General features: G+C 42.5%; 1 protein-coding gene and 1 long non-coding RNA gene across 3 annotated transcripts in view; one reads left to right on the top strand and one right to left on the bottom strand.

Annotated features, from left to right (window-relative positions):
- The window catches only part of LOC125634782 (uncharacterized), a 51,306-nt gene that overhangs the window by 25,688 nt on the left and 1,814 nt on the right, over window positions 1-23,804 (top strand). The gene's annotated exons all lie outside the window — the stretch shown is intronic.
- Window positions 1-23,804, bottom strand: part of ASRGL1 (asparaginase and isoaspartyl peptidase 1) — a 57,124-nt gene that overhangs the window by 12,887 nt on the left and 20,433 nt on the right. The window contains exons 4-7 of one of the 2 annotated variants that reach the window (XM_048845990.2): window positions 20,216-20,370; window positions 17,380-17,498; window positions 12,122-12,232; window positions 3,755-8,755 (exon numbers count right to left, since the gene is read on the bottom strand). In XM_048845990.2, coding sequence (XP_048701947.1) covers window positions 8,484-8,755; window positions 12,122-12,232; window positions 17,380-17,498; window positions 20,216-20,370 — 657 coding nt within the window. In that variant the 3' untranslated portion in view covers window positions 3,755-8,483. Of the gene's footprint in view, window positions 1-3,754; window positions 8,756-12,121; window positions 12,233-17,379; window positions 17,499-20,215; window positions 20,371-23,804 lie in introns of those variants that run through there. The other variant, XM_048845991.2, reaches the window with a different exon arrangement.

Genomic DNA, 23,804 nt, shown 5'->3' on the forward strand with positions numbered 1-23,804 from the left:
TCTGCTTGCTGCAGCTCTGCTCCCAGGGCACGTCTGCTCTCTCTGGGCTGTGCCTCTGGCTTTGGGGCTGCAGCTCTGCTCCCAGGACAGGGTCTGCTCTCTCTGGATCTGGCCCAGCTCTGCTCCCCAGCTTAGCTTGGGCCCCTGCTTTCTCCTTAGCTTGGCCCCACTCTGTCTGACCCAGGCAATTCCAGCTCACACAGAGGACGGGACCTCCCTGGCCTCCTGACTCCCTGATTAGCCAGCCTGCCCTGTCATTCAGGAGCATTGACCTCTCCCCATTGTTCCTAGGGTCTGTCAGTCTCAGGGTTTTGATTCCACATTGACCTGTCCCCCTTTTAGTACTGGGAGCTAGCAACTAAAACTCCCCCACTGAATGTTAGTAAGGGGGCAACAGTCCCCTTACAGATAGGTGATTAGTTATGGAACACCTGGTCAGATCCAGACCAATTGGTTGGCTTGAAGAAAGCCCCAGGTCCATGTTCTAGTGCTGCTGGTGGTTCAAGAGGCCACATAGGGTAGGTCTACACTGCATTGTAAACCCAGATCTGTGGGACCCCGGCTTGTGGACTCAGTGTTTCCAAGCCCAGGCTTGAGTGTCCATGGTGCATTGTAAAGCTTACCATTGCTGGACCCGGGTCTCACAGCCTTCTTACATGTCCACACTGCATTAGACAGACCTTCTGACTGAGGTCTGTGGTTTGGGCTGCGTTTGCACTGCAAAATGACAGGGCTTTGACCTGAGTCACAATGAGACTTGGACACTGAACCACCCCCCTCCCCAGCAGGGTCCCAGGACCCGGGTCCTGAGTGCTTGCTGCCCCAAGTCACACAAATTTGTACGTGGGCTCAAACCAGAGCCAGAGGCTGGGCTTAGTGCGCAGTGTCAACATTCCCACACTAGAGTGACATGAAAGCTGGGAGATCAGCCCAGGAAGCAGTTTGGGTGCCCAGTTACAACCAGCTTGATGGTGCAATCCAGCTCCAATGGAGAAAGCCTGGATCAGCACACTGGGCACAAGGATGGATGCTAGGAGATGCAGAAGAGACTGTGAGGAAGGGACTGGGGTTGAAGGGAAACTGGAAATGCTTGGCTACTAAAAATTGCCTAAATTGAGCCTAATTGTCTGAAGCTCCAGAATGAGGGCTGTGGTCAACAACTGTACTCATCAGGCACAATAGAGCTTCCTACCACAAGTGTGAACCTTGTCTGTGCAGGAGAGAGAGCTTTCTCCAGGGTCAACCTTGAATAGCGTGGAGTTTGTTCCTCAGTCTAAGGACCATCCCAAACCTCACCCCCTTTCATTCCAAATGCAAGCTACACTTCTTCAACCTTTCCTTCTGTAATCTAAGCACACAACATATTTTAAAAACCCTATCAAAACACTTCACTGCACATACACTTCCTCCACTAGGGGAGGAATGAGGGAGAATGAATTACACATGACAGATGTTCATCACATTGCAGCACTTTAAATGACCTGTGTTCTCTGGAGATCTCTGGTGTTCTCCACCCCAAGGCCATGGGCTGGAAAGTTGGGAAAGCCTCTCTAAGATGGCAGCTCTGATCAAAATGTAACCTTGGCATGTAATGTAGGGCTGAGTTGTTATTCCTCTCTACTCCCATGCATAGGCATGTTGCCCAAGTCACAATCTAGCCCTATACTGCTCCACAAAATTGTTTCTTCTTAATTAAAAATCTGAAAATGAAGTAGTACAGTCAAGGTGATGGTGGAGTGTTGCTGAGTCTAGCAGAGCTCCTCCTAAATCTGCAGAGCTCCATAGAGCTTCCACAGAAGGGCTTCTACAGGGTTAGACTTGTAACAGACTCATCTTAAACTCCTTTGTAATTGCACAAGCAGCTGATAATGCCCAGGGATATTCTATACTCTCCCGCAAGCAAATAAGTATATCAGTGCTCCAAGATTACATTTGGTACATAAGAATATCTACCCTTGGCCCATAATTGTCCACATGCCACTAGACCCCACTCATCTGTAACTCCTATTGAGATGGGGGTTAAAGTGCCAAGGATACTAAATACTATTGGCAACCCTACCATTCTGTATAAGCCACTTCAGCATCATGGCTTGCTTACTGTAGATAGGATATGGACATAGAGAATTTTAAAAAAAAGCATAGGATGTGTTATTTTTATTGTGGTTATTTTTTAAGGGAACATGTTTGCTACCATACTATTAGTTGATCTAATTTCACAAAAAGTACGGGTCATAGCAGTGGCTAAAGATGTACTGGTTATTAAATTATACAGTAATAATACACAATAGGTGTGGCTAATAGAAAAAATTATCACATAAAGGTTTGTTATGAAAGAATCTTACTAAAAGATTATTTTCCTTCACAAAAACACTGTCAAACAGATTAATATGGTAAAATTATGTAGGAACAAGGTAAAGATAACGCTGTGGTCTAAAGCCCTTCCAACTTTACCAAGTGCTTTAGACACAGTACAAATAAGCATGAGCATTGTATCAGGGAGGTTTGTTAACAGAAACAATTGCATTTGTGGTGGCACAATCTGCTTTTATGAATTCACTGCTTCAGAGAACTACTTTCCTGCTAATCATCATGAATTTCTCATCTATGTATTGATAAGGGTACCTATCAACTTCTTATCTAGGCAGTGAAGATTGCATGCTGTTATGTTTACTATTAATGAGGCTTCGTTTTCATCTTTATCATAGTACTGCAAAAATGTTATTCCCCCAGTTCAAACTACAAGTATAATGTTTTAGAGTGTGGATTCTTTTTTTTTAAATTCCAGGTTTACCATGTGTGAATTAAGTAAATTAAAGCTCCTTATTGTTAGCTTTTCCCCAAACCAGGGAACTACAGTTCCTTTGCATCATTCTCTCTCTTTCCCCCTCCCGCAAAGTGTCTGGGAACTGGTGCCTAATAAGGTAGGCTTTTACGCTTCTATTGTATTTAGAAACTTAGTTGGCAGTAACCAACAGTTGTTACCCGTATGATGGGTGTTCAAAGGTGGTCAAAACTCAGTTTTTAGTGGTTAGGTGTTCACTTCATCATCAATGGTACTGGCAGTCTCCGAGACTGGGGATGGAGATGAACTACTCTCTTGTCATGACTCATGGCTTCTTTTTTAGCACAGCATTGAGGCATGTTAACTGGGAGTCTGCAGAAACTTACACATGGCTACTGCCCTGCAATGAAGTATATACCCCATCCTGTCTCTGAAAGTGAGTTGTAGCTCACGAAAGCTTATGCTCAAATAAATTTGTTCGTCTCTAAGGTGCCAAAAGTCCTCTTTTTCTTTCAACCTACCTGGTTGCACCAGGAGGGTAGGTTAGGCTTAATTAAAGATGAAGCCCAGCTGGGGAAGGAAATGAGTGGTGATTATAAATGCAGGAAGTCTGGAGCAGAAAAATAAAATATTCTGTGTGGAAGTTCTAAAACACATTCAGCGTGGAATGTGGAGAAGGGGGAAAATGCCACTGAGGGAAGAGTGCTATTAGTACAATACCACGTAACACCAGGGCAGAAAGATAATATAAGGGGGGGGGGGGGGGGAAGAGGGACAGATGAAGATGCCTACAAGTAGTACAATGAGAAATTTATAGCATTTATGACAGAAGTGAATAATTGCACTTTACAGACAGGAAAGAAGACTGAAAGAATACCAAAAGTAGCAAAACAGTATTTACATATAGGCCATCTCTCAATAGAACACACTGATGCAATTTTAAATGAAGGTACAGTAATGCAGTTTAAGCAATGTGTTTCTAATTTTTTTATTTTATTTTTTTTTGCTGGTACGTAGTTTAATAACACATGGTCAGGTATTAAAGGAAACTTTAAATGAAAAAAAAAATCCTTGATGTGATACATGTACAAGAAACATGGTTAGTGAGAACTTATGTTTAGACTTCCAGGATACGATATAATCTGACATGACAGAGAAATAACTACAACTATAAAGACGCTTCCTGCTCTAAAGGAAGGTCTTAGTTACATTGACATAGATGTACAGAATGTAAGTTTTGAGTACAATGCTGTTGAGATTCCTCTGCAGAATAGCACTGCCTTTATACAAACCACTAAGATTCACAACCCATCTAAAAAAAAACCTAGACAATCTAGAATTGGAAGAGTTAGTTAAGGGTGTCAAAGGCCTGGATATTATTTGTGGAGATTTTAATAGCCATAATGAATTATGAGGAAGCAGGAAAACTGATTATAATGACAAATGCCTGGAACAATTCATTGAACTGCACAGCCTGGTATTGCTCGATACTGGAGCACCTAGTAGGTTTAATTCTGTGGATAGAGCCTTTGTATGTTTAGATCTGAGAATTGCAACAAGCAATATAGAATGTAAATGCAGCTGGGAAATCTATAAAGAGGCCAAGGTAATGTTGAAAACACTGAAGAAATTCCTACCTAGAGCCTTAGAAAGGCAAACTGGGGACTCTAACAGTAAATGTGCTGAATATCTAATATCCAATTGTATAAGTGATAATCTAGAGGAATTTCATGATAATACAATAAAGGGAGTTGTAACAGCAGCCAACCTAGCTATATGTAAGACACCAAACTGCCAGAAACTCAGATATCCAGTTCCCTAGTGGAACGAAGGTTGTCAAGCAACAATTAAAGAAATATATACAAACAAGCAAAAAGTACAATGAATAGCAAGGACTTAATGAACTATAAAAGATGTAAAGCAGTGGTGCAAAGAATTAAAAATGCAAGAGAGCTGGAGAAAGTATTGTGGGAAAATGAACAACGATTCCAAGGTTTCAGAGAGAAATAAACAATTTAAAAGAATGAATGGGATATGGAGTAAAAACAAAAATTTATACGTGGTCTTATAGTAAATGATAAAGTTGACATTTCTAACTTAGGAAAAATGAATATTTTAGCAAGAGAGTTCCAAAAAGTTAGTAGTGATAAAAATCAAAGAAAGGAGTTTGGTGAACAAAAAATGTTTGCTGAAGAAAATTGTGAGCTCTTACATGACAGGGTAGAATATAAAGATGATGTACTGAATGAAAATTTCAGCATACAGGAACTCAAAAAAGCTACAGGCAAAAGTAAAAATGCACTATCCCAAGTAAGGATAACATATGTAAGGCAATGCTTAAGCACCTACTGGAAGAGCACTTGTTTTACTGAATTATAGAATATGGGGAAAAGGAATACTGGCAGCAGAATGGAATTAAGCGGGAGTTATATTGATAGGAAAACCTGGCAAATTATGCAAAGACCTCATGCATATGGATCTATTGCCCTGACATCCTGTGTGGGCAACATTATGAAAAGACTGATAAATGAGAGATTAGTAGTGTACTTGGAAAAAGTGAAATTATAAACCGTGTACAAAGTGGTTTCTGGAAAGGAAGATGCATAATTGATCATATTGTAAGATTAGAAACAAATACAAACCAGATTTTGATAGCTGTCTTTTTGAACACCGAAAAACGTATGACATGCTATGGAGGGAAGCTTGATGTATAAACTAGCCGCAGTTGAAGTAAGAGGAACAACGTTTTGGTGGATAAGAGATTGCTTAAGTGGTAGAACCATGCAAGTCGGGGGGGGGGGCAGTTTGTCAAATATTTATAAATTTACTAATGGCATTTTACAGGGGAGTGTTATCAGCCCAACAGTGTTTAATATTATTATTAATGCTCTCCCGGGGAGTATACAGGCAGGAATAGGTATTGGTCTATTTGCGGATGACTGTGATATATGGGCCAAATATAGAAGACTTAAGATAGCTGTGGAGAGAACCAATGAGGCACTTGGGAATTTCAGAATGGGGAGATACTTGGGGATTTAGGTTCTCACTTGCCCAAACAAAAAGGGCAAGATCTTCACCAAAAAGGAAGACTGGGGAAGAATGGAACCTCTCTCTCTTTTCAGAAAAAATCAGGTAGTTCAAAATGTTACATTCTTAGGAGTTATGTTCAATAAACTAACTTGGAAGGGTTACAGATATATGGTATATCAAGTATAATGGTGATATCAGAATTAACTATAAAGATAGGATGAATCTGCTTACAAGTATTGCTGGGAACAACTCGGGGTGCAGATAAGAACAAACTGTTGATGCTGTAAAGGGCATTAATAAGACCATTTACAGATTATGGATACCAAGACTTTAAATCAAATTCTAAAACAACACTTAAAAAAAATTTTTTTTAAGTCAGAGCCCAAGATCCAAGCGAAGCTCTGGGAATCACATGTTGTGCAAGTATCACAACTCTGGAATCTCTCGTGTGTGCTGCAGGTAGCAACCCAAGAAATGCCTATAAATTTAGGTAGAAATTGTTAGATTTAACCTTTTCAGCGAAGGTTAATGGAACTAGCAAAGATAAGAGTACTAAACAAATATACGAGACAGTTGGGAATTAAGTAGGCACAAACTCCCACCTGAAAACAGGGTCAAAAGGTGGGTTAAAAGGAAGGTCTGGAAGAAATAAAAATCTTAGTCATGGGAAATCAACCTGTAGCTGGATGGTTGTCTCTCCAGGTGTGGATTTGAAATTATATGATACAACAAAGGTAAGAGCAGGACTATCAAATACGACGGCTATAATTTATGAGTTTATACATGGCAAATGGGGTCAGCATTGCCAAATCTATACTGACTGCTCTAGAGATGAGAACACAGCTTTGGAAGGGACTTTTGTATCTCTGAATCTGGAATTAAGAGACCTATGAGACTATGCAATTTTGTGGCCATTATGACAGGTATATCAAGTATAATGGTGATTAGAAAGGAAGCCTCGGAAAGCAGCACTGGTTCAATCAATTATTCTTAACTAAAGAGAGTACAATTGGGTATACCTATCATAATATTGTGGATTCTGGTGCTTGCTGGGATACTGGGCACCAAAATGGCAGATAAAGCAGTGAAAAATGCCTTAAAATGAGATTGACATAAAGAGCCCTCTGAGTATACAGGACTTCAAAAGTTTGGTTAAGAGAGAACTTAAGAAGGAATGTCAAGAACTATGAACCCAAGAGAAAAAAAGGACAAGGGTCCTATCACAAATGTCCTAAACTTGATGATATTGGTATACTTAATAGCTATGATAGAAGAAGTGAAGTAGCTATACATTTAGAGGGCTAACAGGTCACTCTGACCTGAATGGTAATTTATATTTACTAAACAAGCACAAAATGGGTTATGGACACCTATAGTCCAAGAAACAGTTAAGCATCTGCTGTGGCAATGCAAGGGCAGTTACATAAAAAGAAAAAATCTATATGAAGAACTGAGACGCACCCAAGGTGAAAGAATATAGTCTGAAACGATTGGAAAGTGGGGTAGTATTAAAAAAGAATTTCTTTGATTTTTAAGGATACAGTACTGGGTGAGAGGATATAGATTTTGCTTATACAAAAACTGCTGTAGGTGGCAGTCATAGCCTCATAGGTGGAGGCTGCTGCACCATAAAAAAGGAAGCAGAAAGAAAAAGAAAGAGGGAACCTTCAGGGAGAGAGAAGAATTCTGCATTCACTCCTCAGGTACAAGAGAATAGCAAGACCCTGAGGGTTGAGGAGGAAGTCTAGGAAGAAGGTTGGCCCTGGGACCCTCTTATGGGTAGAGAAGTCTAGCAAGAGGCCAGGTGAGACACAGTACAGCCACTAGGACCAAACAAGCTTCAATGGGCTGAGCTCTGATAAAAGACAGGATCTGGACTTCCTGAAAGAGAGCCCTGGCAGGTGGTTAACTGAGGGACTGTATAAGGGAAACTTAGGAGGCATGAAAAGTGAAGATGGGTTAAATTGTACACTTGGTATGAGATTTACTGGCAGATTCCAGGGGGAAGTTCTGACCCTGAAAGGAGGGTAAATTTATAGAGGTTGTGAGAGAGGTCTGCTGACAGACTTGGTAGGAAGAAGTCCAAAGAGGCAGCAGTAAGGAGTCTGACATGGTAGACTTTGGCTGCTGGTTGTAGGGTCCTTGGACTGGAACCTAGTGTAGGGGGAGGACCTGTGTTCCCCTGCTGGCCATCAGGGAAGGTGGCATGAAGCCCCTGATATAAGTGGAAAAGGACTTTTGACAGCCCTGAGATAAGCAGCTCTAAGGACCACAGGGGGCCAGAATCAGGGCTGAAGACCTTTCGTAAGGACATTAGAATATCTGTTGGACTTCACTACCCTAGAAGGGATGGAACCTGGCTGGAGAGGCTGAGTCACAAGAAGAGGCAGACCGCTACAGGGCTGGCGCAACTGTCGGCAGAGGGTGCTAGAAGAGAGCCATCTGCGCTAGGCCCAGACATGAGGGGACGCCCTTTTACACACCTGTACTCTATCTGGTTTTTGAAAAGAGGATACCAGCCCTGGTGCTTTCTAGAGACATTGAAAACGATCACCATATCCACATCCATTATCTTTAAGTCCAGTACCTCTTTCAGTTTGCTTGTAAAATGTGGTGCATTCTGGGAACATTTAATAGAGGATAAATCTTTTCAGAAAGATAACGTCAATTTTTACTGCACCCCGTGAAGACTGAGATCTTTGTCCTGCTGTACTGTCCACTTTTCTTCATCCCCAGAATTGCATACAGAGCTCGTATGTATCTCCCCAGTGTAAATGCCATACTGCAATTGGTCATCCTTCACTGTAGCCCAAGACATCTGCTTGGTGGAGAATCTTGCTGCCCAGTCCCCTGAATTGCTGACAACTATGACACCTCCTAATCCACCCACCCTGGTTTTCATATAATTCAATGCAGTGTCAGCAGCCTCCGCCGGTGACATTCCTGAAAACAAAAACACAGAAGAGTGATGATATGTAGTATCTGCTTCTGGTCCTATTTAAGTCAATGACAAAATTCTCTTCAGACTTCACTTTGTGCAGAACCAGGCCCTCTGGTATTTCTTTCCTTTACTGAATGCTCAAGAAGTTACAAGTGCAATGGCTAGAAAAAGCTTCATTTATGGGAGGAAAGTGAACAACTGCAAATAGCTTCTATGCTGTAGTAACTGCAGAGACAGGGTTTATGTAGCTTCCCATTATTCTGAGGTTTCAGTCTTTTTGACTTAGCGTAACTGGTGAACTTTGTAGTTCAGTGACACATAATGGGACTTTTTTGAAGGGTGGTGGTGGTCACTGTTGGCAAAGTGCCACTAGCAGTGGTCTGCCAGGGAATTTCTTTCTAATAGGACTTGAACACACACAATAATTCACAGAGTGAGAGTTTAAAGTCAGGAGGGACCATTAGATCATCTAGTCTGACCTCCTGTATATGACAGGCCACCAATCTCCCCAGCACCCACACAAAACCCAACAACCAGAAGTAGACGAAAGTATCACAGCCCTCAGAAGATTAGACTATTACGAGCCACAGGCAGAGAATAGGAGGGACTGAAGTGCACCATGTCTGAGGCCCCTCACAATGGCAGAGAAATGATTGAGATATACCCAGATAATCCTGGCAAGTGACCTACACCCCCAGGCTGCAGAGGAAGGCAACCCAAACCCCCACCCCAGGTTACTGCCTATCTGACTTGGGTGAAAATTCCTTCCCAACCCCATATATGGTGATCAGTTAGACCCTGAGCATGTGAGCAAGAACCAGCCAGCCAAGAGTCCCTAAGAAAGAATGCACTGTGGGAACCCCTACAAAGTTAAACCAGTGAACCCTGAGGAGCTCAGTGTGTGAATTCTGTATGTGATTAATTTTGGTAATATGGACGCTGATGCTACTGTGGGTGCAGCCACTGTCGGGCAGGATCTGCTTGTCAGCCTTCATATTGTTACCGGACTATGCACTAATGACACCAACAGCCAAGTTCCTTTACCACACTCAATCCCTATTAATTGGAGCATTTTATAAACAAATTGAAGAACATTTTGTCCTATGCAGAAGTCTGTTAATAGTTATAGTTGTTCACAAGCTGTAACCTTTCATTTGTCTCCAGAAATGCCGTAGTGCTGGTCTTAATACTGTGAACTAAAGCAGCTGTGATGTTACATTGTTCGTGTCCGTGGTGTGTGTGACTACTGACTATATGCATTAGCCCTCCTTCAAACTTTCTGTGAAAAAAACAGAATAGAAACTATTCACAATCTTTGCCACTGCAAGATAGGAATCCATTTACTGAGGTAAAATCCTGACTACTAAGTCAGTGGGAGTTTTGCCACTGTCTTCAACAGGATCAGGATTTCACCCTGTGACTTTTCACCAAGGCAACAGCTGCCACCATAAGGCAGAAATTCCAATAGCTGTTAAAAGATTTTTTCCAAACAAGTCACAGATTATACATGACAAGAAGAATTTACGTGAACCTGCAATACTTGGCACCCAGCAAAATGGAGGAAACTAATTAAACACACTGCTCCAAACATTCCTTCAAATATCGAGGAAACAGAAATAAGACTCTCCCCAAATGAAAGATGTTAAGGAAGAAGCCAGCCATTCTTAACACTTCATGGATGCATTATATGCAACACTGGTATTCTAAGTCACTTGTTTCCTATTTTTAGGAGTCTAAATCCTATTTTCAAAAATAAATTAAGCATTTAGGAGCCTATATCACACTGTGACTTTCAATGACATTTAGGCTCTTAAGTCACTTAGGCGCTTTTGAAAATTTTTCCCTAAGTGTGCGCGCAGGCTTACTTTACAGTTCTTAAATATTCTGCTTCTGTTGGCAGCTCAAGGGCTCAAAGTAGCAATAACTATAGGACTGAGTTTTGGCCCTCTCTTGAAATGCTGAGGAATTGCTCATTTGCTGGGGTCTTTGCCTGAAAGATGGGTTGCTCCTCAACATTTCAGGGAAGGCTGAATAGTGGCAAGCTAGCAATGGTTTTATCCTACACACTAAGAAATTTAGAAATGTTTAAAAAGGGTTTTAGTGAGATTCTCCTCTCAGGCTGGTGTAAATCAGGTGTAACTCCATTGAAAACAATGGAGTTACTCCAATGTAAACCAGGGTATGTGAGAAAAGAACCTGGCTCAATTCTTTATGGTAAATTTAAGATTGGAAGGCCATTTATGAAAGGAATGAACTCCAGTGAAACAGGACAGTGAGTGGGGCTGTGGCATGTTAGGGCTTTGAGGAATAATCTGCACGGAGTATTATATTTTACACTGATAATTTCTCTTGGCTCTACTAAGAATGAACCATGAATAGCATATGTTGGGACCACAAAACATGTAGCAGTTACAGAAATCTTCTCAGCTGCTACTTGCCTTCTTGTTTCACATTTCTCTTATGAACAGGAATGTAAATGAAAAATGGTTTACTGTAGTTCAGATTCCGGTAAGAGTCTCAAAAGTTATTGCTCTTTAATACTTGCAAACCGTATCTTTCTAAAAATAGTGGTGATGTCTACATTAATGGTTCTATAACTGCATGCAGTACAAGTATGTTGTCTGACTGTTTACAGGCTGTAATATAATCAAGGGTTTGGATGACATCCGAACTGATGAAGGTAAAGCTTAAAGAGTCATCAACAGTTAGATTGTGTTACAGTCAGATGAGACACTCCATGCCAGCTGTTTACCACATATGCACCTAGTCTACTTAACATACAGTTTAATACACTTTCCAAAACAAAACTAAAATGCAGTCATATTAATTCCTTTTTGAACAGAGAGAAAAAGGTTGTAACATTTCTGTTGCTACAAGCAATTCAATCCTATGAATTGTTATAGCCGATAGAGTCTCTAAGCTTCTTGTGTTATGGAAGCTTTGCACTTTGCTTTATTTGTACTTTTTTTTTTAAACTAATACTTGCTTACATTTGCATTTTTCCAATTCTCTGCTAATTAAATTACTTAAAATTGTAAAGAAAGCTTCAGTTAAACATAAAATAATGTATATGAATAATGATATTTTACGATGCTGTATCTAAAACATGATGGAACAAAAATATCCACACTACTTGATATTCAAAGAATACAGTTGGAATTTATTTGGTTTGCACTTTTAGTCCTGCTGTTTTGTGTGTGTTTTGAGATAATCCAACCATAAATGGCCGGGAAAGCTTTTTTTTTTTCTTTTTTTTTTGGGGGGGGAGGGAAAGAGGGCAGCAACTGCATTGCTAAGAGTATAATTTACATAAACCAGTTAGTTCCAGTCTTACTTTCCTTCATCTTACTGGAAATTTTAGATTGTACCTTGTTCCATATGATAGAGAATAAGTCGGGCTAGGACCACTTTCATCATGCTTTCTCCATGTCCTGTGGTAGAGGTGGCACCAACATGGTTATCAGCATAGCCTCCACTTCCTGCTCAAAGAAAAAGTATGGCACTAAAGCTTTAGAGCAAAAGAGATTTACAAGCAATGCATGATTTCAAATCACAGGCCAATTTCTAAAGTTCTGGAGGTCCTGTTTGCTTCTAGGGTCAAAAAACTGAAAGTTCATATTTGAGATCTTTGTCTCTGATTTCTTCCTCAAAGTTTCAACAACTGTGTGAGAAGTCAGTCACAGTTGGAAGAGGTTGGTTGCCGAGTTATAGGGTTGGAAAGATAATGGCATAATGGGGAAGGAGGAATAGTGGGGAGTCTGATGTTGGAATAGGAAGGAGTGAGCATTCATAGTAGCTAGATCAGTAGCAGGTAGATGGAGGAGAGGCATGCAGGGAAGACAAGGTGGAAAGGCAGGCAGGGTGATGGTGGGAAAATAGGAAGCCAGAAGTGGAAGATGTGAGGCAGCTGGACTTGCACTGATGACTGACTGGCTAGGGAGGTGCACTGCAGGAATGTGCTGACCAATGGGCAGCAGAGAGGTGGTAAGAGCCAACCAGGTAGCAGCACTAAGATTCCACTGTGACAGATCATGGGAGAAAAGCTCAAACAGGAGAGATGTTTCCAAGTCAAAAGGCTGCACTGACTCAGGAGTGCAACAAACCTGCTGATGTCAGAGGATCCTGCAGGTGCCATCATTTAAGCAACAGATGTTTGTGCCTCTCTGTGGGTCACTAGAACCAGCACCAAAGTTAAGGTCCTACAGCCACCTGATATCCCAACTCTCACCTACAACAACCACTCACTGTACTATTCTTTTTAAAGTCAATCTAGGGCTCATGAATCGTGCAATTAATAGTTACAGTGTCAGGAGCCATGGAAAACTAAGTCAAATTATCAGTTGCTTATACTTTTAAAATTCTTTGAATTAAAAAAAACAAAAAACAAACCAGTAGAAAAATCTTGCATTCAGAAGAGACATGGTTTCAAGCATGCTCCTCCTTATTAATGTTGTGCCTCCCCCTGAACAATGAACCTTAAAAAGGCCACACACCGATGATACTCTTGGAGAGAAAAAAGTTCTAGTAGACAATATTTTTGAACAGGAAACTCCTGCAGGCCCTTTGAGGGCCACACATTTGGTGCCTTATTCCTGCAGACCACAGGGGAGAGATAGGAGAATGACTTCATGTGGGTAAGTACATCACCCTTGCCAAGCATTAGGAGACTGGTTAGAGGCCGTAAGATGTTCAGGGGTCAACCAAAATCTTTCCCCCTCCTGCAATCCTATTTAGGCTTTAACATCTGCCAAGCTTAATAAGGCTCTTTGTGAGTGCAGGTGTATTTTGAGGAATCCCATTGAGACAATTAAGGCAGATCAATCTCCAGCTAGCGTCCAAAGACTTGTGGGGGGATGGGCCCTGATGTACCTCCTACACAGCATAGAGTGATGAACCTGAGGTCCTCAGGAGAAGCAGAATGCTCTCATGCTGCTGACCCCCCTTCCCATCACCACCACTACTTCATTCCATGACCCTTATCCACTGGCTCCCTTCCCTACCATTCTATCCCTTCCCCTTCGCTATGCTGGTCATCTCCACTGTATCTGCTAAGGTCGTTATTTGCCATGGGCCTTTGAAGGTGCACAGGACAGGATTACTACAGTTAGTATGGAGTTTAGGATGGGGAGCAGCAGAGAGTGAAAGGTTTTCCTCCTTCCCACCCAAAAAGGGACACTCAACTTCCCTCCCTATGCAGTGAAAATGTTGCCATGTTCTATTCTGCAACCCCCCAAGAACCCTGCATGCGTAATAGGAGTGTGGATAGTTACAAGAGTTTTGTTCCTTGGAGTATCTGAGAAGTGACTATCTTGTTGATTACTAGGAAGAAACAAGCTAGTTAGTATTGCACTGAATGGTGCTCGGCTTCATTTTTTTTCTTCTAACACTAGCTCCAAAATGCAGGGGCCCTGAAGATCTATGTGACGGGGCAGAGAAGACCTACACCAGCATGGTTAAGGACAGCCACTTTGCTATAACTGACAGGTTTGAGAGTAGCAGCCGTGTTATTCTGTATTCACAAAAAGAAAAGGAGTACTTGTGGCACCTTAGAGACTAACAATTTATTTGAGCATAAGCTTTCGTGAGCTACAGCTCACTTCATCAGATGCAGTCAGTGGAAAATACAGTGGGGAGATTTATATACATAGAGAACATGAAACAATGGGTGTTACCAAACACACTGTAACCAGAGTGATCACTTAAGGTGAGCTATTACCAGCAGGAGAGTGGGGTGTGCGGGGAACCTTTTGCAGTGATAATCAAGGTGGGCCATTTCCAGCAGTTGACAAGAACGTCTGAGGAACAGTGGGGGGTGGGGAGAGGGGGATAAACATGGGGAAATAGTTTTACTTCTGTAATGACCCATCCACTCCCAGCCTTTATTCAAGCCTAAGTTAATTGTATCCAGTTTGCAAATTAAATTCCAATTCAGCAGTCTCTCGTTGGAGTCTGTTTTTGAAGATTTTTTGTTGAAGTATTGCCACTTTTAGGTCTGTAATCGAGTGACCAGAGAGACTGAAGTGTTCTCCAACTGGTTTTTGAATGTTATAATTCTTGACGTCTGATTTGTGTCCATTTATTCTTTTACGTAGAGAATGTCCAGTCTGACCAATGTACATGGCAGAGGGGCATTGCTATGATGGCATATATCACATGGTAGATGTGCAGGTGAACGAGCCTCTGATAAGGTGGCTGATGTGATTAAGCCCTATGATGGCGTCCCCTGAATAGATATGTGGACACAGTTGGCAACGGGCTTTGTTGCAAGGATAGGTTCCTGGGTTCGTGGTTCTGTTGTGTGGTGTGTGGTTGCTGGTGAGTATTTGCTTCAGGTTGGGGGGCTGTCTGTAAGCAAGGACTGGCCTGTCTCCCAAGATCTGTGAGAGTGATGGGTTGTCCTTCAGGATAGGTTGTAGATCCTTGATGATGCGTTGGAGAGGTTTTAGTTTGGGTCTGAAGGTGATGGCTAGTGGCGTTCTGTTCTTTTCTTTGTTGGGCCTGTCCTGTAGTAGTTGACTTCTGGGTACTCTTCTGGCTCTGTCAGTCTGTTTCTTCACTTCAGCAGATGGGCATTGTAATTGTAAGAATGCTTCAAAAACCAGTTGGAGAACACTTCAATCTCTCTGGTCACTCGATTACAGACCTAAAAGTGGCAATTCCTCAACAAAAAAACTTCAAAAACAGACTCCAACGAGAGACTGCTGAATTGGAATTAATTTGCCAACTGGATACAATTAACTTAGGCTTGAATCTAGACTGGGAGTGGATGGGTCATTACACAAAGTAAAACTAGTTCCCCATGTTTATCCTCCCTCCCCACCCCCCCTGTTCCTCAGTTGTTCTTGTCAACTGCTGGAAATGGCCCACCTTGATTATCACTACAAAAGGTTCCCTCCCCCACCCCGCTCTCCTGCTGGTAACAGCTCATCTTAAGTGATCACTCTGGTTACAGTGTGTATGGTAGCACCCATTGTTTCATGTTCTCTATGTATATAAATCTCCCCACTGTATTTTCCACTGCATGCATCCGATGAAGTGAGCTGTAGCTCACGAAAGCTTATGCTCAAATAAATTTGTTAGTCTCTAAGGTGCCACAAGTACTCCTTTTCTTTTTGCTATAACTGTAGCCAATACCAAGCCTGGAGGGGGAATAATAGGAGAGCCTGGCTCAATTGAATGGCCAGTCAGAAAGGAGGACAGTTCTCTGCCTGAAGGGAACTCTGCTTGCAAAGTTACAGAAGGAAAGATGGGCCTGCGAGCTGGAGCAGCCACTGGGAGGAGCAGTTAGATCCCAGGAGCGAGTAAGAGACTGTGGGAGACAAGCCCAAAGGGAAGGACTGGGGTGCCCAAAGGGAAGACAGGGGGACAGCCAATGATTGAGTTGGGTTTGCTTTTTGTTTCGGAACTTTTTGGGGCTGAGCCCCTCCACCCACCCCAGAGGAGGATAAGATTGAAAGTACAGCTAGCTGGTAGGTCAGAGGTAGAAAGCCTCCTTTCCTGCCTCTCACCCCCAAACCCCAGAAGACCTACAGCTGCCTACATGCATCAACATGTCTGAACGGTGCACAAGGAGGCACTGCTCTTGCCATGCTGCTACAATTTGGATGAGACAAAGGTTAAGGAAAAGGCAATTTAGGGTGAGCAGAGGACCATGCTGGTTCAATGTATGCTCAAGTTGCAAACCATGCTGAAAATAGTCAGTGGGCACCATAATTGCCTGCAAGCTCAGCAATTCTGGATGTAAGGGAATGGTGGCTCAGAGTCTACTAATCAGCTGCTGGCAGCAGGAGTGCTGTTCAAGTTTGGAACATGTTTTTCTAAAAATATTGCTTTTCCAGTTTCTGGTTCCATGGAAGACCTATGAAGCAATCACCAAATACAAGCCTGTCCCATTCGAGGAACTCACTGGAGAAAGATAAAGAGACTCTTTATCTACGGATGAGACAACTCTTAGAACATTCTATTCTGCTCCCACCACCATGCTTTCCATTGCTCTTTATGAACAGGAACTTACTGAGAGAGTCAAAGCTTTAAATAAGAGTGACTAAGTTGCCAGTCATGTTAGAGACTTCTAGTCAAATTCTCATTGCTCTAATGAAACTCCAATGACTGCAATTGGACTTCCACCTGATAAACAATGGTATAAAATGGGAGAAGAATCTGGTGCATTTGGTTAATTTTTCACATTAATTTTGACCCTTTTCTTTGGGAGACATCTGGATTAAACACCATCTGAGCAACTAATAGAGCCTTAAAGGGGAACAGTTTGCAATTTTGTCTGTGTTGCAAGGGAATATAGCAGAAGAGTTCTTGGTTTTTGCATACGAGTATCACAGTATAAAGGGAAGGGACACGATAGGGAAACCCCAGACCATACTGTTTCCAGAAAAAGGGGGAGTGTCTCCTATTTCTGTTTGTTCAGACATACCAGAAAGCTGGACAGTAAATACAAAACATCTACCCCCACCTGCAGCCTTCTGGCTGTGTGGAAGGAGCAGTCGTTAAAAGGATAAACTGACTCTTTTTAGTATATTTAAATTTAAGCCTCAATTCTAGATCAGCTAGTGTCAAATATTCATTTCAATCATCGAAAATGTGAGCGTTAACTGATTTCATTTACCCGTACCTATACATGCTGAATCACCGACTCGGCCAACCAGTTTATTAGTGAGTCCCCCAGTGGATGTTGCACAAGCTACGTTTCCTTCATTGTCTATAGCAACAGCACCAACTGTTCCAGGGTCTCTGCCAAGAATAGTATTTCACAGAATTAGGCAGGGTTAAGAATACTTGCCAAAGCATGTTGTGTCCATTCTGCAGGTAGCTTTTACAAATGTGAGATTACAACAGAAGTCTACAATGAATGTCATTAACTTTAATCTAGCCTCATGCCAGAATCACTTAATTTTCATATAATTGTTTGTTTGTTTTTTTTAATGTAGGGAGTTTCATTATGAAAAACCACTATCCATTTGAGATAACAAGCAATATGTTACAATTCTGACATAGTATCAACCTTAGAATTGATAGCACAGATGTCAAACCCTTGGCCTGTTTGCTCTATTTATTTGATTTCCCCATGATAAATTTATATGATACGGTATGAAAGCTTTCATCTGGAAAGAATAAAAAAATTCCTAGCCCTCCTGTGAAGATAATTTTTCAGATGGGACCTACTGAAGCTCTGAATTAGCCGGAAACAGAAACTCAGAAGTGGGAACTGCCTCCACTGTTCCAATTGGATGAGAGCTCTGAAGCCTAGTGATGATTATTCATTTATCTTTTTGAATGTAAGAAATAGCAGTGGTCCTAAAAATGCCCTACATCACTCCCCCGCCTGAGACTGACCAGCACGCGTCGCTTCCCGCAGCTCCCATTGGCCGGGAATGGCGAACCACAGCCACTGGGAGCTGCGGGCGGCCATGCCTGTGGACGGTCAACGTAAACAAACTGCCTCACAGCCCGCCAGCAGATCACCCTGATGGGCTGCGTGCAGCCCACGGGCCGCAGGTTGCTCACCACTGCTCTAAAGCCTAAAATGTCTGAGTTAGTGTGAAGTGATAGAAACAGCTACAAGCAGGGCTGAGAACTCTTTATTTAGAATATATTTATTTAGGGGGGAGGGATAGCTCAGTGGTTTGAGCATTGGCCTGCTAAACCCAGGGTTGTGAGTTCAATCCTTGAGGGGGCCATTTAGGGATCTGGGGCAAAAATTGGGGATTGGTCCTGCTTTGAGCAGGGGGTTGGACTAGATGACCTCCTGAGGTCCCTTCCAACCCTGATATTCTATGATTCTATGATTCTAATATCACCATGTTGAATCATCATTGAGTTTTGAAGTCAGTTACCATCCTGTTTGTATGTTCTCAGCCCTTTAGCCATGTGGTGTACAGGCTACGGTAAGACATGTATCTATGCCATGCCAAGAGTCCTAGACCACTGTGATATTGGAGGTAACAACCATTCATCCACCCTTACTCTAGAGCTAATTTACATATAACAGTTGCATTGGTTGTATGAGGGAGATGGCACAGATGACAGATTACTTGGCCCAGCTGCCACAGTCCTTCCAAACCACCCACCCAATACAACCAGCACACATAATCCCAAATACATACACAATCCCTTAGTTCAGTGCACACCCTTCACTTGCCACCCCACAAATCAACGCATCTCCCAGCACAACCCCTGAGACCTCAAGCAACACAACCAGCATACATAGTGACCACCTACACCACTCTGAAGTCTGAGTCAGTGCAAAGTGAGTAAAACAGCTACAAGAATGGTTGAGAGGTCTTTCGATTTAGAAGATCACCAGGTGGAAGCCTCACTAGGATTCGTGGTCTGTTACCCCTTAACTAGTAGCTGAAAGTCCATGCTGTTGCATGGTTGTAATTCGTTAAGAATATATCCTCACCTTGTCTACAGCAAGAGGTTGGCTGACCTGTGAGATGTACCTTGTGTCATACTACTTAATAAAATAGCTAAGTAAACAATACATAATATATGGTCTTTCTATTAAAGAGTTTTTGCCCCCTTCCACTGTCACAAGATTGAAGCTCAAACAGTTAGTATTATTAAACCCCACTCCCCACTGAAAAGGTCAGTCATTTTGATAGTTGGTTATTCTCCCTACTGTTTTTTCCCCCACCCCCTATTTTATTACAAAAAGTTTCTTTCTTTCAAATGTCCTTCATTCTGCTGCTGTCTCCTACCCTTTCTCTCTGCTAATGGCTTTGTTTTTCTCCTCCATCCCACCCAGAACTTGGTTTTTAGGTTATTTTAGCAGTGCATTTTTAACCACCACATTTTCTGGTGTGCTTGTTTTCTCAGTGACCAAGTACCACTGCCAACCCCTGAAGAGGGGAGCTATGAGCCAAAATTTGGTAGATGAGAAATTAATGGTTTGATCCAGTTTAAACAAATCCCAGTCTATGTTGGTTATGCAGACTTATGGATAGATATGTATGTTCTGCCAGGGTCTAGCTGTTGGTTTAGCAGTGGAGACAGTGCCCCATTTAAACCGCAGCTCTCCTTTGGAGAGTGACTCTATAGAGATAGCACTTCCTTGCTCACCAGATCTACTCAGTGTTTTTATTCAGGACTATCTGCTAACTTCAGTTGAAATATTTTTTTGCCACCTGCCTATGGTGGAGGGCCCATACTGCTAAGTGAGCATGAGCTGGATTCTCTTCCTTCTTCAGCATCAATAGGATTGTTTCCCAAATTTCTTCAGTTACACTTGAGCAAGCCTACTGAAGGTTGCCCACATATCATGGAGGGCATAATTTGAAAACCACGTGGAAGCACATGTATATGTCAGGGCAGAACTAAGCCCAAGGAACTACTTTCAGATCCCATAGCGAGTCTGCATGGTTGCTAGTTAAGGAAAGCACTTACTGACACCACAAACTGAGTGTATGAGAGGCATTAGAGTGTAACATTTTTTGTGCAGTACCTACTTTTTAAACTCCTGAGGGTTAGAATCTGGCTCAAGGTTCTTGCTCCATCTCTCCCTGGATCTTTCTGTTATAAGTTTCTCCCCTGGAATCTCAGGAACACCCATGGCCTTGGCAAAAAGCTTTGCCCCATGGTCAGTCAGCAACATGTGCTCTGTCTGATAGGGAAAGAAAAGAAACTCGACACTAATTGGTGTTCAGTACTGATCTGTACAGTCTTATATAAACACTTCATTGTTTTTAAAAATGTATTTAAAGACTTTTTTTGTTTTAACTTCTTGGAAACCAATAAAACTAATAAAAGGCACAATTGTGGCTCCAATCCTGCTCCCATTGACTTAAGTAGGAGTATATTTGGATTCCTATGTGACTTTTTGATGGAACAGGAGGATTTTGGATTCAATAATCCAAAAAAAAAAACAAAAAAAAAAAAACCCAAAATAATTAGCATTAACAGAATATAATTGCCTTCAAATATTCAATACTCATTAGATGAGAAAATTACAATTCACTCATATCAATTTTTTTCTGAAACTAGATAGGATACTGCTATTGTAATCCTTTATAGAACTGGTTTTGCAATCTCTTCCAATCAATCATTGGTATTTTGCTTATCTACATGATTGGTATGGTCAGGTCACTGAGGGTATGTCAACACTATGAAATTAGGTTGAATTTATAGAAGTCGGTTTTTTAGAAATCGTTTTTATATAGTTGATTGTGTGTGTCCCCACACAAAATGCTCTAAGTGCATTAACTCGGCGCAGTGCTTCCACAGTACCGAGGCTAGCGTTGACTTCCGGAGCGTTGCACTGTGGGTAGCTATCCCACAGTTCCCGCAGTCTCCACTGCCCATTGGAATTCTGAGTTGAGAACCCAATGCCTGATGGGGCAAAAAACATTGTCGCGGGTGGTTCTGGGTACATGTCATCAGGCCCTCCCTCCCTCCTTCCTCCCTCTGTGAAAGCAATGGCAGACAATTGTTTCACACCTTTTTTCCTGAGTTACCTGTGCAGACGCCATACCACGGCAAGCATGGAGCCTGCTCAGCTCACTGTCACCATATGTCTCCTGGGTGCTGGCAGATGCGGTACTGCATTGCTACACAGCAGCAGCAATCCATTGCCTTGTGGCAGCACATGGTGCAATAGGCCTGAACACCATCTTCATCGTGTCCAAGGTGCTCCTGGCCGCCTCGGTAAGGTTGGTCAGGAGCACCTAGGCAGACATGGGCGCAGGGACTAAATTTGGAGTGACTCGACCAGGTTATTCTCTTTAGTCCTGCAGGCAGTCCTATTGTACCATCTTATGGTGAGCAGATTAATCTTTAAACATGCTTGCTATTAAACCATGTATACTATTTTAAAAGGTACACTCACCAGAGGTCCCTTCTCTGCCTGGCGGGTCTGGGAGGCAGCCTTGGGTGGGTTCAGGGGGTACTGGCTCCAGGTCCAGAGCGAGAAACTGTTCCTGGCTGTCGGAAAAACCGGTTTCTCCACTTGCTTGCTGTGAACTATCTTCCTCGTCCCCAAAACCTGCTTCCGTGTTACCTCCATCTCCATTGAAGGAGTCAAACAACACGGCTGGGGTAGTGGTGGCTGACCCCCCTAAAATGGCATGCAGCTCATCATAGAAGTGGCATGTTTGGGGCTCTGACCCGGAGCGGCCGTTTGCCTCTCTGGTTTTCTGGTAGGCTTACCTCAGCTCCTTAAGTTTCATGCGGCACTGCTTCGGGTCCCTGTTATGGCCTCTGTCCTTCATGCCCTGGGAGATTTTGACAAATGTTTGGCATTTCAAAAACTGGAATGGAGTTCTGATAGCACAGATTCCTTTCCCCGTACAGCGATCAGATCCCGTACCTCCCGTTCGGTCCATGCTGGAGCTCTTTTGCGATTCTGGGACACCATCAGGGTCACCTCTGCTGATGAGCGCTACATGGTCACCTCTGCTGATGAGCTCTGCACTCATCTGCAGCTTGCCATGCTGGCCAAACAGGAAATTGAAATTCAAAAGTTCGCGGGCCTTTTCCTGTCTACCTGGCCAGTGCATCTGAGTTGAGTGCTGTCCAGAGAGGTCACAATGGAGCACTCTGGGATAGCTCCCGCAGGCCAATACTGTCTAATTGCATCCACAGTACCCCAGATTTGACCCGGCAAGGCCGATTTCAGCACTAATCCCCTTGTTGGGGGTGGAGTAAGGAAATCAATTTTAAGAACCCTTTAAGTCGAAAAAAAGGGCTTCGTCGTGTGGACGGGTGCAGGGTTAAATCGATTTAATGCTGCTAAATTCGACTTCAACTCCTAGTGTAGACCAGGGCTGAATGACCTGAAGAACTATTTTTATTCTAAGAATAATATGCTCAGTGGTGACCTGCAGAAAAAATTATCCTTTGTTCAAACATTGTTATTCCTTGTAAATAGTAAAATAATAATCCTAAACTTATCACACACTAACATATGTTTTTCTTAACATCTAAAATGACTAAATTGATGTTAACCCACCTCCAAAATATTTACTGATCTATTTAGGCCCAGTTCCTGACATTATGTATGCAAATACCATTCCCGTAGAGTACCTGAATCAGTTGTCACATGAAGTCAATCAATTTGGTGACGGTCCACTTCTTATTACAGTAAGGCCCTGATTCAGCAAAGCACTTAAGCACAGATTTAGGTCATACTGAAGTCAATGGGACTTAAGTACATATTCTTAAAGTTAAGTACCTGCTTAAGAGCTCTGCTGAATCAAGGCTTGAATGAATGTCCTCAAACTTCTGAGCCTCTTTCTATTCCCCCAAAAACATACCTATGAATTTACTCAATGTACCACTTCTGTCATTCTGCTTTACTAGGAGCTTTATAACTTTCTGAAAGAAAGAAGAAGAAAATTTTAAAAGAAAAGCATTTAAACACATTTTTAAAAGGTCCAAATCCTTTGACTAGTGCCTATCCTGAGCAGCTTGGATGGATCTGGGCAGTTTTGTAGAAGAGAGAATTTGACCCTAAGAGTCTGATCCAATGAGATGCTGAGTGCCATCAACTCCCACTGACTTTTAAGGTTGTGACATGACACAAAAAAAACCCTCCACCCTGACACAGATGCCAGGATACAGTGTTTCACTGTTACTAAGCCCTGGTCTACACTAGGAGTTGAGGTCGAATTTAGCGATGTTAGATCAATTTAACCCTGCCCTTGTCCACACGACGAAGCCTTTTTTTCGACTTAAAGGGCTCTTAAAAATCAATTTCTGTACTCTTCCCCCAACGAGGGGATTAGCACTGAAATCGACCTTCCCGGGTCGAATTTGGGGTAGTGTGGTTGCAATTTGACGGTATTGGCCTCCGGGAGCTATACCAGAGTGCTCCATTGTGACCGCTCTGGACAGAGCTCTCAACTCAGATGCATTGGCCAGGTAGACAGGAAAAGGCCCACGAACTTTTAAATCTCATTTCCTGTTTGGTCAGCGTGGCAAGCTGCAGGTGAGTGCAGATCTCATCAGCAGAGGTGACCATGATGGAGTCCCAGAATCGCAAAAGAGCTCCAGCATGGACCGAACGGACGGTATGGGATCTGATCACTGTATAGGGAGATG

This window comes from Caretta caretta, chromosome 3 (genome assembly GCF_965140235.1).
Source record: "Caretta caretta isolate rCarCar2 chromosome 3, rCarCar1.hap1, whole genome shotgun sequence".
NCBI classification, from domain to species: domain Eukaryota; kingdom Metazoa; phylum Chordata; order Testudines; family Cheloniidae; genus Caretta; species Caretta caretta.